Source organism: Microcaecilia unicolor, chromosome 1, assembly GCF_901765095.1.
Source record: "Microcaecilia unicolor chromosome 1, aMicUni1.1, whole genome shotgun sequence".
NCBI classification, from domain to species: domain Eukaryota; kingdom Metazoa; phylum Chordata; class Amphibia; order Gymnophiona; family Siphonopidae; genus Microcaecilia; species Microcaecilia unicolor.
Genome location: NC_044031.1, coordinates 179,302,779 through 179,320,955, shown reverse-complemented (window position 1 = coordinate 179,320,955; position 18,177 = coordinate 179,302,779). Strand labels below are relative to the sequence as shown.

Sequence of the window (18,177 nt, the reverse complement as noted above, 5' to 3'; positions counted from 1 at the left end):
ACCTGAGGTATGTTGGTATACAGTGAGTCAATATCTAGAGTCACTAAGAGAACAACCTCAAAATCTACATCAAATTCATCCAACAAATTTATCATGTGAGAAAGGTTCCTCATATAAGATTTAATTTGTGGATTAAAGGTCTAAAAAAAAGTCAACTAATTTGGAAAGAGGTTCTAGAATAGATACTTTGCTGTTATGGTGGTTTCTGTTTCCAAAGTCCTCCATTTGTGCTTCCATAAGCTGTAAGGCCTTCCAGTCTATTTATTGTTCTGAGGAAACTTCATCTATAGGTTTTGATTTCTGTTCCAGTTTGCCCAGTCTTGCATCAAGAGCTGAAATTTTGGATATTATGTTAGTAAACTCAGATTATATGTTCTTAATGCCATTTTTGCTCGCAGTCAGCAATTCAGAAATGTGTTGCAGTGCCACTTCCTCCATGTTGTTTTCAGAAGACATTCTAGTTTGCTTTGTTGGAGAAGGTGGGTCATATTTTATCCATTTGCTGCTAGCTTGCGAAGCAAAAGATGCTTCAGTTTTGCTCTGTCTTTGATTAGGCATGGTATGAGCATAAGTGTCCAATAAAACTTGGATTTAGGAGCGTTTTGTGGTGTATTTTGGTGCTACTTCAAGGGAGCTGTTTTCTCACACCTCCATTCATGAAGAGCTCTTGAGCGTCCCCACCCCAGAGTGGTTTTTTGTATATTTTCTGATCATGTCATCTGAAAAAGTACTGGTGGAGTCATGCATAGGACTGGGGGAGGTTTTGTGGGTGGATAAGTTAAAAAAAAAACCCTTGGGAATAATAACGAATGCACTTTCTACTTCTCTATCAGAAAAAAAATATTTTCTTGTATTTTTATCACTGAGGTTAGTGCAATATCCTAAGTCTGAAATTGATTGCCTGGTAGATCTAGGGAAAGTTCTATCTCTAGCCCATGGGTAAATACTGCCTTTTCACTAATAATTAGAATCTCTCTTCAACTTGGGGGTGCTAGTGAGCTCTGTGGTGGATGGCTGCCCAAAGATTCTGCTCTGGTGAATTATCTATCAAAGTATCAACTATCTTTGTTCTAATAATAATGGCAGATCCCATACATGTGTAGAAATATTCTTAGATAGTATGGCTACCAACAAACCTGGAAAAAGAAGGAATGTAGATCCTGGTTTGCCACAAAAACTCGTGATGGGTAAGTCTGAGCATGAGGCCTCACAGATCATTCTCAATGAGTTACAGGGTCTACAAGACTTGTTAACCGACACAAAGCAGGATATGGGAGAAATAAGAGCTGATCTGGCTTCTGTCAGAAAAACTTTTAACCACTTTAAACAATGTGTAGAAGTGCTGGAAAATAACTGAAAGATATCAGAGAGCAATATTAAAGAACTGCAGTGCCAATCAAAAAATTAAAAGACAACTCAGATTGAAAATGATTTGTCAGAGACAACTAACTGAGTATAATGCAACAACGTTCATATCTTGGACCTTCTGCAAGGATGAGAGGGCTGTGGCCCTATTAAGGTTTTTTTAAATCTTTCATACCCATATTATTTGGCACAAAATTCCAGAGATAGAGCACATCGGATTCCATTGCAATCTACATAAAAATGCAAGTATCTGCACCCAGTCATAATAAAAATACCACAATATAACCACTTTCTAGAAATCATACAAAAAGCTAAAATAATTGCCCCCCCCCCCCAAAAAAAAATATGAAGGTAACACCATTCTGTTTGTACCAGATCTCAGCAGCCAAACAGCTAAATTGCATAAACAACTTTTAGCCAATAGGCCTCAACTTAAGGTTTTGACAGCCAAGTACGGTATGTTATATCCTGCTAGATTACTCATCACCCTTAACAATAGTGCCAAAGGTTTTACCAATCCTGCAATACTTGCAGAATACATTGAAGAATTATATCCAACCAGCATAGACAAATCTTGAGTATATTTCCATTTTAGATACCATTGGTATAGCTGTATTTCTGCATGTCCTATACAGTGTGTCTGTGTGGTCAAAGATCCATTGAGTACACTGTTCCTCTTAACATCATCTTTTTCATATAGATGGTTGTTTTCCTGAAATGTGCACACTCCCATTACTGCTGTATTATCTTTTTTTTTATTTTCAGGTCTGCTAATTACATTGTGGTACTTTAATCTTAATTGCTTTGCTAAGCTTCTTATTTGGGGTTCACTGATGTTTGTTTTATTTCTCTATGAATGTATACTGTTTATATGATGATAATATTTGCTATACATGTTTTCTACTGGACTGACTTTCAGGTCCTACTGCAGTCTTGTTTACCCATAGCTTGCCTGTTATAGAGATAATATGTTTGTATTACTCTACTTATGGCAATATTCAGGTTCTATATTTTTCAGTACTATTATGTTATATGGTCGTGTGTGTCCTAATCTTGAGTGTGCCGTAGTATCATCTCTGTATGATTATTAGTGACATTGTCTTGTTTTTCTTTTAATGTGAAAGGGATTCACAACCGAATTAAAAAATTAACTTATGCCTCTAAATTCAAACCTGACTTATTGTTCTTTCAAGAAACACACCTAATTTTAGCTGAATCTGAAAACCTATGCACCAACTGGTCTCATCCAGTTCTATTTTCCCCAGCAGAAGGTGAAAAGAATGGTATAGCTTTATTTATAAAGAAGAGATCAGATCTTAAACTTATCTCACATACCACTAATATGCATGGAAGATGGATTAAGGTAAAGCTTGATATAGCTGGTCATATTATTATTGTTGTCAATATATATGACCCTAATATTGATGATCCCTTATTTTGTAAGGAAATTGCTAATATTCTATCTTTAGAGGAGGCTTTTCAGTAATCACTGGCAGAGATTTTAATCTTATATTGAACTCCAATTTAGATAAATTTTCCTGTAAGATGCATTAGATTTCCTATGATCTTGCACAGTCTGCAAGAAATCATTTACCACATAAAATTGGTTGTCACTTGTAGATTTGTAATTATTGCACTCAATAGGCTGTATAGAGAGAGGTGTGACCAGCAGAAGAAAGGGGGTGTTGATGCCCCTGTATAAGTCGTTGGTGAGGCCCCACTTGGAGTATTGTGTTCAGTTCTGGAGGCCGTATCTTGTTAAGGATGTAAAAAGAATTGAAGCGGTGCAAAGAAAAGCTACGAGAATGGTATGGGATTTGCGTTACAAGACGTATGAGGAGAGACTTGCGGACCTGAACATGTATACTCTGGAGGAAAGGAGAAACAGGGGTGATATGATACAGACGTTTAAATATTTGAAAGGTATTAATCTGCAAACTAACCTTTTCCGGAGATGCGAAGGCAGTAGAACAAGAGGACAAGAAATGAGATTGAAGGGGGGCAGACTCAAGAAAAATGTCAGGAAGTATTTTTTCACGGAGAGAGTAGTGGATGCTTGGAATGCCCTCCCCCGGGAGGTGGTGGAAACGAAAACGGTAACGGAATTCAAACATGCGTGAGATAAACATAAAGGAATCCTGCTCAGAAAGAATGGATCCTAAGGAGCTTAGACGAGATTGGGTGGCAACGCCGGTGGCGAGAGACGGAGATGGTGCTGGGCAGACTTATATGGTCTGTGCCAGAGCCGGTGGTGGGAGGCGGGACTGGTGGTTTGGAGGCGGGGATAGCGCTGGGCAGACTTATACGGTCTGTGCCCGGAAAAGGACAGGTACAAATCAAGGTAAGGTATACACAAAAAGTAGCACATGTGAGTTTATCTTGTTGGGCAGACTGGATGGACCGTGCAGGTCTTTTTCTGTCGTCATCTACTATGTTACTATGTAAATGAACGTGATTACACATTTTACTCCCTCTCCCCTCCCCCCATTCTTTCTACTTGAGGATTTTAATTTCTACCTAGTAAGTCTATCTTTGGTTAATTTCATTGATGCTACTGATATCCATGGCACATCTGTGTCAGACCATGCGGCAATAACACTAAGGGCCATGTTTACTAAGGTGTGCTAGCATGCGCTAATGCTAGAAATACCCATAGGAATATATGGATGTCTCTAGTGTTAGTGTGTGCTAATTTTTAGCGCTCACTGAAAACGCTAGTGCGCCTACAGCATGGCTTAGTAAACAGGGCCCTTAATCTCAAAAACTTGGGAAAGCAGTAAAAATTCAATACATAGAGATTTAACTCAGGACTACTTACTGAACATGATTTCCTAAAACAAATGCAAGCATTGATCTGTAAATTTTGTCTCATGAATAAAGTTGACAACATATCATGACCCTGCTTGTGAGACTCCTTTAAGGCCTTCATAAGGCCTATACTGTTAAAAAGGAAGGAGGTGGTGAGGAAAGACTTGATTGATCTGGAATTTAAAAATTAAACAGCTAGAAAGCACGTACAAATCTGACCCTTCCAATACCGTCATTCTAGACCAATTACATAAAGTGATATTTAGCTTTAATGTTCTTCTTAGCAATAAGGTAAATGATCAACTATTTATGCACCTCTTATATCGCCAATAACAACAAACATGGATATCAACTTGCTGAATATCTCAAAATAAAGATTGAAAAGACCAGTATTCCTGCCATTAAAAAAGACTCCACAGAGTGACTACTCACTGAGGATAAAGAAATATCACAGCCCAAGTTTTCTTCGGGACGTCCTCGCATGACGTCCCGGCGAAGGGGCGGGGAAACCTGTATTATCGAAACAAGATGGGCGTCCATCTTTCGTTTCGATAATATGGTCGGGGATGCTCAAATTGCAAAATTTAGGTTGACCTTAGAGATAGTCGTCCCCGATTTTCGGCGATAATGGAAACTGAGGACGCCCATCTCAGAAATGACCAAATCCAAGGCATTTGGTCATGGGAGGAGCCAGCATTCGTAGTGCACTGGTCCCCCTGACATACCAGGACACCAACCGGGCATACTAGGGGGCACTGTAGTGGACTTCAGAAATTGCTCCCAGGTGCATAGCTCCCTTACCTTGTTTGCTGAGCCCCCCAACCCCCCCCCCCAAAACCCACTCCCCACAACTCTTCACCACTATCATAGCCCTTATGGGTGAAGGGGGGCACCTACATGTGAGTACAGTGGGTTTCTGGTGGGTTTTGAAGGGCTCACATTTACCACCACAAGTGTAACAGGTAGGGGGGGATGGGCCTGGGTCCGCCTGCCTGAAGTGCACTGCAGTACCCACTAAAACTGCTCCAGGGACCCGCATACTGCTGTCATGGAGCTGGGTATGATATTTGAGGCTGGCATAGAGGTTGAAGAAATATTTAAAAAAAATTTTTTGAGGGTGGGAGGGGGTTACTGACCACTGGGGGAGTAAGGGGAGGTCATCCCCGATTCCCTCCGGTGGACATCTGGTCATTTAGGGCACATTTTTGTGGCTTGGTCGTAAGAAAAAAAGGACCAGGTAAAGTCGTCCAAGTGTTCATCAGGGACACCCTTCTTTTTTTCCATTATCGGTGGAGGACACCCATGTTTTAGGCATGCCCCATCCCACCATTGCTACGCCTCCGACATGCCCCCGTGAACTTTGGTCATCCCCGTGACGGAGAAGCAGTTGAGGACGCGCAAAATCGGCTTTCGATTATGCCGATATGTGCGACCCTGTGAGAAGGACACCCATCTTTCGATTTGTGTTGAAAGATGAGAGCCCTTCTCTTTCGAACATAAGCCTGTAAGTCTTAGGAATGCCCACGTCCCGCCCTGAGCACACCCCTGACATACCCCATTGAGATTTGGATGCACTTACATAAGTACATAAGTATTGCCATACTGGGAAAGACAAAAGGTCCAGCAAGCCCAGCATCCTGTTTCCAACAGTGGCCAATCTAGGACACAAATACCTGGCAAGATCCCCAAAAAGTACAAAACATTGTATACTGCTTATCCCAGAAATATGGGATAAGCAGTATAGACTTCATAGAAAAACATCTAAAAATAGGTTTCTAAAATTCTGATTTGGACGTTTTTGTGAAAAAAACTTCCAAATGCTGTTTTATGGCACTTTTTAGACGTTTTTCTGATTTGAAAATAAGCCCAATAGTTTACTATAGTCCTAATGTGTCAATATTTTGGGATGTGGTGTGGTCTATGATATGTAAATTACTGTCTATCCAAGACATTTTGCCATTTGCTATTGTAATATTTGTCAATATTGCCTTAATAGGAGTGGCCTAGTGGTTAGGGTGGTGGACTTTGGTCCTGAGGAACTGACTTCAATTCCCACTTCAGGCACAGGCAGCTCCTTGTGACTCTGGGCAAGTCACTTAACCCTCCATTGCTCCATGTAAGCCGCATTGAGCCTGCCATGAGTGGGAAAGCGCGGGGTACAAATGTAACAAAAAGCTAAACTGTTGAAAAGCTTATTTCTTAAATCCATCACGTTAATCTTGTCCAGTTGGAAAGATTCCTCACAACTAGATAACAACATTTGGTGGAACACAGTTTGTTTATTTTCAAAATATAAAAAGACTAGCAGATGAACAATCACAGGCCATAGGTGCTTATGATCAAACGTGGGCACTGTTAATATCCTACTGTAAAGTTATGAACCCTAAATTGCATACTTGGCTATTCTTTGCTTTATTTGATCACTGTTTTATTCACATTGGGCACTCTTACAAAGTAATATAATTGTATTTCTTTTAATAGTTACATCTGGATATGGCATTGTTGTGTATAACTATTTGTTCTTATATATTATATGTAACTGAAAATTTTTCAAAAAAATGACAACTAAAAAAAGAATCTCTTCAACTTTTCAGTTTTTGTTTTCTTTATATCATTTCTAAAACTATCATTTCATTTATTTCCATCATTGGTTACAACTTCAAAATTCTGATCTTCATTTTTTAAAATGTCTATTTTGTAATCTAAAGAGGCTTTCATATTATAATTCTTTTTCTTTGAGGTTTCGACAAAATCAGCAGATCCAGACAACATTTATTTAAAATTGCACACCACTGGTCCAAAAAAATCTTGATTGTCTGTAAAAAGACAAGGCTCTTATTTGAAAGGTTATTTCTACTGTTTGTTTGATCCTATTGAGATAAAAGTTTTCAAGAATTTAATGCTAAATACTCAAATTCCCAATGCCAATTAGATACCTGTCCAGTCTATTTACTGAAAAAACCCTAAGAAAGTTATCTCGCTCTAGGAATGACATGGATAAAATATTCCTTAAATACAGGTTCTTTTCTAAGACAACTTGGCAAAATTATACTTACTCCCATCCCCCAAATCAGAAAGGAGACCTAGAAGATGTCACCAACTGTAGACCGGTGGCTTCAATATCATTACATGTCAAAATCATAGAACGTATACTTTTTTTTTGTTACATTTGTACCCCGCGCTTTCCCACTCATGGCAGGCTCAATGCGGCTTACATGGGGCAATGGAGGGTTAAGTGACTTGCCCAGAGTCACAAGGAACAAATTTTCTGGAACACAGTAATCTATTATATCAAAACCAATCTTGTTTCAGAAAAGAAACAAAACTACAGTACAGAAACACTGCTAGGTACCTTGATTCACGAATTCAAGAAAATTGTAGGTACTGGCCATCAAATAACACTGGTGCAATTTGACCTCTCAAGTGCCTTTGATATAGTAGACTATAAGATACTCCTGGAAATCTTAGAATCCCTACGAATTAATGGTGTAGTTTCCTCGCCCTCAGATCTTACAGTGTGAAATGGGCTGGAACTCTGTCAATCAAAGGAATGGGTAGCATACACTGGGGTACCACAGGGATCCCCTCTATCACCAATCCTATTCAATGTCCTGATGTCCACTCTGGGTTTCTATATGGAGAGGAATGGAATTAACTGCTTCTCCTACGCAGATGACATAACACTGTATTGTCACTTTCATAAAGACAAAGATGTGGGGAAATCTTGCCTGACCAATTTACTTCAATTCTTTGAAGGAGTAAACAAACATGTGGACAAAGGGGAGCCGGTTGATATCATGTATCTGGATTTTCAAAAGGCGTTTGACAAGGTACCTTATGAAAGGCTACAGAAGAAATAGGAGGGTCATGGGCTAGGAGAAAATTTCCTATTGTGGATTAAAAACTGGTTGAAGGATGGGAAACAGAGAGTGGGGTTAAATGGGCAGTATTCAAAATGGAGAAGGGTAGTTAGTGGGGTTCCTCAGGGGTCTGTGCTAAGACCGCTGTTTTTTGATATATTTATAAATGATTTAGAGATGGGAGTAACTAGTGAGGTAATTAAATTTGCTGATGACACAAAGTTATTCAAAGTCATTAACTCATGAGAGGATTGTGAAAAATTACAGAAGGAAAATTGGGAGACTGGACGGCTAAATGGCGGATGACGTTTAATGTGAACAAGTGCAAGGTGATGCATGTGGGAAAAAAGAACCTGAATTATAGCTACGTCATGCAAGGTTCCATGTTAGGAGTTATGGACCAAGAAAGGGATCTGGGTGTCGTCGTTGATAATACACTGAAACCTTCTGCTCAGTGTGCTGCTGCAGCTAGGAAAGCTAATAGAATGTTGGGTATTATTAGGAAAGGTATGGAAAACAGGTGTGAGGATGTTATAATGCCGTTGTATCGCTCCATGGTGCGACCACACCTTGAGTATTGTGTTCAATTCTGGTTGCAGCATCTCAAGAAAGGTATAGTAGAATTGGAAAAGGTGTAGCGAAGGGCGACTAAAATGATAGCGGGGATGGGACGACTTCCCTATGAAGAAAGACTAAGGTGGCTAGGGCTTTTCAGCTTGAAGAAGAGACGGCTGAGGGGAGACATGTTAGAGGTATATAAAATAATGAGTGGAGTGGAACAGGTGGATGTGAAGCGTCTGTTCACGCTTTCCAAAAATACTAGGACTAGGGGGCATGCGATGAAACTACAGTGTAGTAAATTTAAAACAAATAGGAGAAAATGTTTCTTCACCCAACGCATAATTAAACTCTGGAATTCGTTGCCGGAGAACGTGGTGAAGGCGGTTAGCTTGGCAGAGTTTAAAAAGGGGTTAGACGGTTTCCTAAAGGACAAGTCCACAAACCACTACTAAATGGACTTGTGAAAAATCCACAATTCCAGGAACAACATGTATAGAATGTTTGTACATTTGTGAAGCTTGCCAGGTGCCCCTGGCCTGGATTGGCCACTGTCGGGGACAGGATGCTGGGCTCAATGGACCCTTGGTCTTTTCCCAGTGTGGCATTACTTATGTACTTATATATGATGTTAACACACTGGTCAACCATGGTCTGATGCTGGTTGACAAATGGGCATCATGTCTGTATCTTAAACTGAATTGTGACAAAACAAAGATTTTAGTAATCACAGCACCTACCATGGATGTGTCAAACATACAACTACACTTCAATGGAATATCACTGAAATTTGAAAAAAACTTGAAAATACTAGGGATAACGATTGATAGATACCTAACCTTTGATAAACAATGTCAGCAAATGGTTAACAAAGCCTTCAATGTACTAAAAGAAAAAAACTCAGGAGAATATATCATTGCTTCAGCAAAGACAATTTTAGACTATTGGTACAATTTCTCATTCTTGCACAAATCGATTATTGCAATGTATTGTATGTAGGCTGTGCAACATCAATTATAAAAAAAGATACAGACAGTATAGGATGTTGCAGCTAGACTGATCTTTTCTAAATCAAAATATGAGAGCGTAACTTCTTTACACATCACATTACACTGCTACAGTTTGAAGCAAGAGTGATTTTTAAACTCTGCACCATGATATACTCATTTCTAAATGGCAAAATGCTAGAATATCTAAACTGTTGGATAATACTACCCAAATAGAGAATGGGAAGAATGAAAGGAAATCTCCTGGACTTGGTATTTCCAGCAACAAAAGGTGTCAGATTTAAGACCAGTGCTTTTTTTGTGCCGGTGCGCGCCGGTATGACGTACCGGCACCTTTTATTCCTAGGGCCAGCTTACCCTCCCACCCTTAGCTCCCTGACAGCCCTGCTTTCTGTTCCTGCCACCCATGATGCATTTAAATCTTATTTTTTTTACCTGAAGTTGCAGCGCCTGTGGCGGCATTAGTGAAAGGACCAGGCTCGCCTCCTTCAGCCTTCCCTTCGTTCCCTTCCCTCTCAGTGTCCCGCATTCCTCCGACGTAGTTTCCTGTTTCCGCGAGGGTGGGACAATGAGATGGAAGGGAATGAAGGGAAGGCTGGAGGAGGTGAGCCTGGTCCTTTTACTAATGCTGCCGGTGGCGCTGCAAATTCAGGTAAAAAAAATAAAAGCTTTAAACGCGTTGCGGGGCGGCAGGAACAGAAAGCAGGGCTGTCGGGGAGCTAAGGGCAGGCAGGTGGGGCTGGGGCAAGTTACTGGATATGGCGGAGAGGATAGGGGCGAAGGAGAATCGCTGGACATGGAGGGGAGGGCAGAGCAGAATCGCTGGACATGGATGGGAGGGCAGAGGAAGAGAATCACTGGACATGGTTGAGAGGAGAAGATGGGGCAAAGGAGAATCACTGTACATAGTTTGGGAGGGGAGGGCAGAGGAGAGATCAGAGTTGCTGGACATGGATGGATGGATGGATAGAGGGAAGGGCAGGAGAAATGCTGGACATTGATGGAGGAGAGGGAAGACAGGAAGGAGATGCACACGGTTGGAGGGGAAGGGAGAGAGGAGAAATACTGGACATGGATGGAGGGGGGGGGAGAGAGAGGACGTGAGATGAGCATGGATGGAGGAAAGAGAGAGAGGACGTGAGATGAGCATGGATGGAGGGGAGGGGAGGGGAGGAGAGAGGAGAAATGCTGGACATGGATGAAGGGGAGGAGAGAGGTGAAATGCTGGACGTGGATGGAAAGAGGAAGGAGATGCATACTGACAAGATGAGGGAAAGGGAAAAGAGGAGAAAAACTGCACATGGATGAATAAAATAGGCAAAAACTGGATCCACTCTATACCTCCTCCAGTCAAGTCCGGGGAGGACTCTGCTTTTACCTATGGATGTAGGGCAAGAAATGAAGAAGAAAGGAGGAAACTAAAGAAATAAATGGAAAGGAAGTCCTGGATACGGAGTCAAGGGAACAGAGAGAAGCAGAATCAGAGACTGGGACCAACATGATCAGAAAAACAAAGTCACCAGGCAATAAAGGTAGAAAAATCATTTTATTTACATTTTAGTGTTTGGAAGAAGTCCAATTTGAGAATTTATATCTGCTGTTTTATTTTGCACTGGGTATACTAGAGCTGTAACAGCTTATAGAAATTATTTATAATGAAAAAAAAATCACGTTATTTTTTCTCCTATGTATAGTATTTTCAATGATACTGCTTATATGCGCTACAGCTGGTATAAGGGGTGTCGCTACTGTGGGTGTGGCTACCATAGGGGAGGAGCCATAGATGATGACCCCGTCCATAATGAGTACCGATACCTTTTTTCCTACAAAAAAAGCACTGTTTAAGACAGTACACTTAATAACCTTATCCTATCAGCAAAATGGTGGAATGATATACCAGTGACAATAAAATCAATATCAGAATACAGAATTTTCTGTAAACTGTTGAAGACTCATCTACTTAGAAAATACGTGTTACGAAATGATGGATAATGTGTACAACACTCTAATACCCCCCAACTACAACTGTTATGACCCTAAAATGTAACAATGTTTTTCCTCTTGAAATATGTTGAGTCTAAAAATGTAACGATGTACTTGATCTCTTAATTTAAGTCGTGCTGAACTTAGTCTGGGAATGCTTGCGATTAATAAGAAATAAAGTAAAGTAAAATTTTTATTTATGATTTGTTTTGTTTTTTGATCTGAGGTTTGTGATGTATTTTATTACTGTGTATGTAACTTTGTAATCCACCAACAATGCAGGATTGCACGGAATAGAAATCTGAAATAAATAAATTTCTCTTGAAAATGGGACTGATGCACACAGTATGGGTAGATATATGTCCAATAATTTGTGCCTATGTGGAAATAGATGAAATTATATAGCAATTTTAAAATAAATTTTCATGCAGTAGTTTGCTCCCCCAAACTAACTACACCCCTTTCTTGTGCAATATAATAAGGAGGAGGGGCACATTTTACTAAGAAAATGTCTATCTAATTTTTAAAAATGATTACTGCAAATATAGGGGTTGATATTTAAAAGAGGCTCCTGGCCAGGTAAATCACTTGTGCAAGTCTATCTGCTGATATTCAGCAGCACTTACCAGGTTAGTGCGGCTGAATATCAGTGTGGGTGGTTGGCGGCACAGCAAGCACTTAGGCGATTATATGCTGAATATTGGCACTTAATAGCACAAGTTAACCAGACAAATTGGAACATATAAAACTCAGTCTTATCTTTGTTCAGTTTCACTTAAGTGGTTATGTACTGAATATCACACATAACCACATAAGAGATAGCTAGCTGCACATAACCAGATATTCAGTGCCAGTGAATGGACATAGCACGGCATTGAATATTGGGCATAATGCCGCTGAAGGCAAAAAAGTCTGACTACAGCTGGCTTAATAGTTTCACATTCCAGCCAATATTAATACTACTCTAGAGAATTCATTGGGCTGCTGTGTAGAATTTTCAGTGCCCAGGAAGATTCCATGGATGGTGCAATGGACACAGCCTGGCTGATATTCAACCCATTGGAAACAGCCTGGCTTAATCCCACTATTGGCACTGAACTCAGATATTCAATGCTGAGCCGTTTCTGGTGACTGCATTTAATATCCGTTTTTTTTTTTTTTTTGGCTGGTTTAAATTTAACCAGCCAAGTTAATATTCAGCACCAAAGATAGGCCTGCTATTTGGGCAGCCCAATTTGGCCACCAAATGAAGCCAGAAATGCACTGAATATTTGTTGCTAGCCAGTTAGCTACTACCCCCTGGATTCTATATAGCGTGCCTAGCGTTCTGTGCCAAAATCTAAGCAGATTCTATAAAAGCGCATGCAACCTACTTGGCTTAACAAGCCAATCAGCGTTAACAGCACTTAACAAGCAATAATGAGCCTTAATTGATAATAATTAGAATTTATGCGCACAAATAGCTAAGCATATTCTGTAATGCAGAGTGCCTAAATTTTAATGTGTACAGGCAAAATACGGTGTGGTTATAGGCAGGGAAATGGGTGTTCCGTGGGCATTCTCAAATTTACACATCTAGTTATAGAATATGGCCCAGTGAGCATAAATCTACGTGCCAGGATTTATGCCATGTTTTCATTGGTGTAAATGGATGCATGCAGTTTTAGGCACTGGGATATCAATAAAGTGTATTCTCTATACCGCCCCTAAATCTAGGTGTTGCTTATAGAATATGCCTAGATGCAAATGTGTTCCATGCCGATTTTTTAGGTACCATATATACAATCTCCTCCAATGCACTAAGCAGTAATATTCAGCGGAGACAACTGTCTATCTTGCACTTATAATGCTTAGCCTGTTAAGTGCTATTTAACTGGCCTGGCTGACTAAATAGCGCTGAATATCATCTGGAGTATCTTTAGGGCCTTTTTTTTATCAAGCCATGCTAGTGGTTCCCATGCGGCAATGTTGACGAAGCCTATTCAAATTGAATGGGCTTTGTCAGCATTACCACACTAGGAGCCAATAATGCGGCTTGATAAAAGAGGCCCTTAATGAGTTATCATACAATAAGCATACTATTGTGCAATAACATAAAATTACCAGTCAATATTTTTGCATCTCATTAGTTTAGTACATAGTCTGAACTTAGATGACATTTTGTATACCATACATTGGATAAGTTGTAGCTTACCCAAATTGCAACATTTTAGTACATCTACCCCCTAATTATTTAAAAACAACCAATGACAAAAATTAATTATTTTCTCAATTTTGATGTACTAATGGATAGCATATTATAGTAATGCTTATAAACAGCCTAGAAAGTTGCTTCTGAAATGTAATTTTCACACAATATATAGTGCCCTTCATTGAACAGACTTCTGGCCAGAAAATGCTGAATTGAAAAGAAAGGAATCAATGTTCAGCTTGGTTTTGGCAGGCAAGAGATGCTTCTACTTGCTTAAAGCACATTCAGTGGCATGTCTTGGTGGAACTGGAAGATATGCAATAACCAGCATTATTTAGTGCTGGTGCCCTCATTCCTATCTGAACAGATAGGACCTTATAAAAAGCAGTCCTATCTTTGCCCATTTAGGTATGTGGGTTCCAGCATTGAATATTGTCCTGCACTCGCATAACTTCTGGTCTCCAGATATTCAATGCCAGTACCTTGATATGGCTCATCAGTGAATATCAAGGTCTAATTCAGCCCACATCTGTTAGTGGCTTTAAAACCACTGACAACCATGGGCTGAATATTGCCCCCAAAGTGAGAGCTGTACGGGAACAGGGTTAGTGGGAATCCTGTGATTCCCCTGTGATTCCTGTGGGGATCCCCTCTATGTCCACAGGACCATGGAGATGGAAGCAGGTCCTACAGGGATCCCATGGGGATGGAAGCAGGTCCTGCAGGGTTCCAGCGGTAGTGTAGTGCCAGGCCAGCCTACCTATTCTTTCCTTTTGCCATGGCAATTATAATAGCACTAAAAAAATTAATGGATATGGTTGATAGCATTGAAATCCCCATAAGCACTGACAGGGGAAGTTATCAATATGGGCAACTGTTGAGATATTTTACTTCGTCAAGTTATTTTAGCACAGGGGATGGGCAGAGATGGAAGAGATTACATGTGGGATTTGGTGGGGATGGGATAGATTCCAGTGGAGATGGGTGAGGATGGGTGAAATTTCTGTCCCGTGCAACTCTGTACCCCAAAGCTAGCTCTAAAAATGACTGGTATTCACTTTTGCCTGAACTGCAGTGAATATACTTTTTTACAATTCAAAAGGAAAGTCAACATGAAAGACAGACTCTTACCTATGTCCCAGGTAAGGGGATTATTTGCCTCCATTTCCATTTTGCCAATAACATACCAGATGCATGCCATCCAATGAGCCAGCAATGCAAACATAGACATGAGGAGAGTAAGGACCACTGTGCTGTGCTGAGAATAACGATCTAGCTTCTGAAGGAGACGTAAGAGACGCAGTAAACGGATTGTCTTCAGGAGATGAACAAGGGACACCTAATTAGAACACAGAAACAAAATTTCATAGTTTGCACAGCTATTATATGAGATGACACTGACTTTTTATCTGCAGATGACAATTTTTTTAATTTGGAGGTTTCAGTTCTGAGGAAAATTTTCAAAGCAATTTGTGTTTTCTTTTTATTTGTATTAAAAGGTGTGTCTGAAAAATTATCCTCCTCAGCTTAATTCATGGGTTTCTAACCCAGTGGTTGGGACACACTAAGCTAGTATGGTTTTCAAGATAGCCAGAATGAATACGCATGAGATAAATTTGCAATCATTGCCTCCATTGTATGAACATTTCTCTCATGCACATTCATTGTGTGTATTTTGAAAACTCAACTGGTTGGGTGTTTCCCAAGGATTAGGATGAGAACCCTTGATCTAGCTGAAGGTAGGTGCTGGCTTTCATAATGCATGGACTTTTAGCCAGGTTAAAAACAGATGCTCTTTTAGACATTTGTAGTCTGGAGGAGGAAATCAGCATGCCTACCTTCATTTTTCAGATGTATGCAGTCCATTTTGACTTGCTTGGCCATCCACACTAATAAGATACAAAGAGGGGCATAACAGAAAGTTTTTCTGAGGACGTCCTTGCAGGACATCCTGGCGAAGGGGCGGGGAAACCTGTATTATCGAAACAAGGTGGGCATCCATCTTGCATTTCGATAATGTGGTTGAGGACACCCAAATCGTGAAATTTAGGTTGACCTTAGAGATGGTCGTCCTTAGAGATGGTCATCCCCGATTTTCGGCGATAATGGAAACCAAGGACGCCCATCTCAAAAACGACCAAATCCAAGCCATTTGGTCATGGGAGGAGCCAGCATTCGTAGTGCATTGGTCCCTCTCACATGCCAGGACACAAACTGGGCACCCTAGGGGGCACTGCAGTGGACTTCAGAAATTGCTCCTAGGTGCATAGCTCCCTTACCTTGTGTGCTGAGCCCCCCAACCCCCCCCCCAAAAAAAAAACCCACTTCCCAGAACTGTACACCACTACCATAGCCCTAAGGGGTGAAGGGGGCACCTACATGTGGGTACAGTGGGTTTGTGGTGGGTTTTGGAGGGCTCACATTTACCACCACAAGTGTAACAGGTAGGGGGGATGGGCCTGGGTCCGCCTGGCTGAAGTGCACTGCACCCACTAAAACTGCTCCAGGGACCTGCATACTGCTGTCATGGAGCTGTGTATGACATTTGAGGTTGGCATAGAGGCTTGCAAAAAATATTTTAAAAGTTTTCTTTTTAGGGTGGGAGGGGGTTGGTGACCACTGGGGGAGTAAGGGGAGGTCATCCCCGATTCCCTCCGGTGGTCATCTGGAGGGGCATAATGGAACAGAAACGCCTATCTCCATGGGCGTTTATCTCCGAGAACGGGTCCGTGAAGGGGCGGGGCGGATCGTATTTTTTAAAAGAAAAAGACGCCCATGTTTTATTCGTCAAGGTGTGAGCTGGGCGTTTTTGCTTTTCAGCGATAATGGAAAATGAAATCGCCCAGCTCAAAAACGAATAAATCCAAGGCATTTGTTCGTGGGAGGGGCCAGGATTCATAGTGCACTGGTCCCCCTCACATGGCAGGACACCAACCGGGCACCCTAGGGGGCACTTTTACAAAAACCAAATAAAAGGTAAAAGAGCTCCCAGGTGCATAGCACCCTTCCCTTGGGTGTTGAGCCCCCCAAATCCCCCTCAAAACCCACTGTCCACAAGTCTACATCATTACTATAGCCCTAAGAGGTGAAGGGGGGCACCTACATGTGGGTACAGTGGGGTTGGGGGGGTTGGACGACTAGTAGCATTAAGCAGCACAATTGTAACAGGTAGGGGGGGGATGGGCCTGGGTCCACCTGCCTGACGTCCACTGCACCCCCTAACAACTGCTCCAGGGACCTGCATATTGCTGCTTGGGAGGAGGGTATGACATTTGAGGGTGAAAGTAAAAAGTTGTGAAACATCATTTGTTGTGGTGGGAGGGGGTTAGTGACCACTGGGGGAGTCAGGGGAGGTCATCCCCGACTCCCTCTGGGGGTCATCTGGTCATTTAGGGCACTTTTGGGGGCCTTATTCGTCAAAAAACAGGGTCCAGGAAAAGTGTCCTAAATTCTAGCTCAAAACTGTTCCATTATCGGCGAAGGGCGCCCATCTCTGTTCGCCCGATAACCACACCCCAGTTCCGCCTTCGACACGCCTTCGATACGCCCCCGTCAACTTTGTCCGCATCCGCGACGGAGTGCAGTTGAAAGCGTCCAAAGTTCGGCTTTCGATTATACCGCTTTATTTGTTTTTGTGAGAAGAACGCCCATCTCCCGATTTAGGTCGGAACTTGGGCATTATTCTCGTTCGATTATAAGCTGGCTGGTCAGTTTGGGCACCTTTTTGGAGGCTTGGTTGTAACAAAAAAATGGACCAAGTAAAGTCGCCCAAGTGCTCGTCAGGGACGCCTTTCTTTTTTCCATTATCGGTTGAGGACGCCCATGAGTTAAGTACGCCCCACTCCCGCCTTTGCTATGCTTCCGACATGCCCCCGTGAACTTTGGTCGTCCCCGCGACGGAAAGCAGTTGAGGACACCCAAAATCAGCTTTCGGTTATGCCGATTTGGACGACCCTGTGAGAAGGACGCCCATCTCCCGATTTGTGTTGAAAGATGGGTGCCCTTCTCTTTCGAAAATAAGCCTAAAAGTGTGTACAATAACTAACACACATCCTTTACAACTGCTATTTTTCAAAGGGAAACAACACAGGTAGTTTAATCTTTGAAAATCAGCTGCAGTGTATGTTGTCTAAAAATGTCCACATACATTGTAAACAATGTAGGCTATTCAAAATTGTCATCATAAAGTACAGTTGTAGTAGATGTCAAGTCTCAACAACTGGTGACATGTAGCATTGAAAACGTCTAGTTTTTGTATATGTCAATATACAGTGAAATACATTTATACTGTAACAGTGACACTCAGCATGAGTACAGAAATATGAGGACACTAATCAAACCCACTTATGTGAATAAACTTGTGTTTACATGCAAAAGATTATGGGCTGATCATTGTCCTTTCCTT

The 18,177-nt window shown here is 41.4% G+C and overlaps 1 protein-coding gene across 1 annotated transcript in view; it reads right to left on the bottom strand.

Moving 5' to 3' along the window:
* The window catches only part of KCNH8 (potassium voltage-gated channel subfamily H member 8), a 588,306-nt gene that overhangs the window by 222,279 nt on the left and 347,850 nt on the right, over positions 1–18,177 (bottom strand). The window contains exon 7 of the mRNA XM_030202709.1: positions 14,904–15,111. Within this exon, the coding sequence (XP_030058569.1) occupies positions 14,904–15,111 (208 nt within the window). The remainder of the gene's footprint in view (positions 1–14,903; positions 15,112–18,177) is intronic.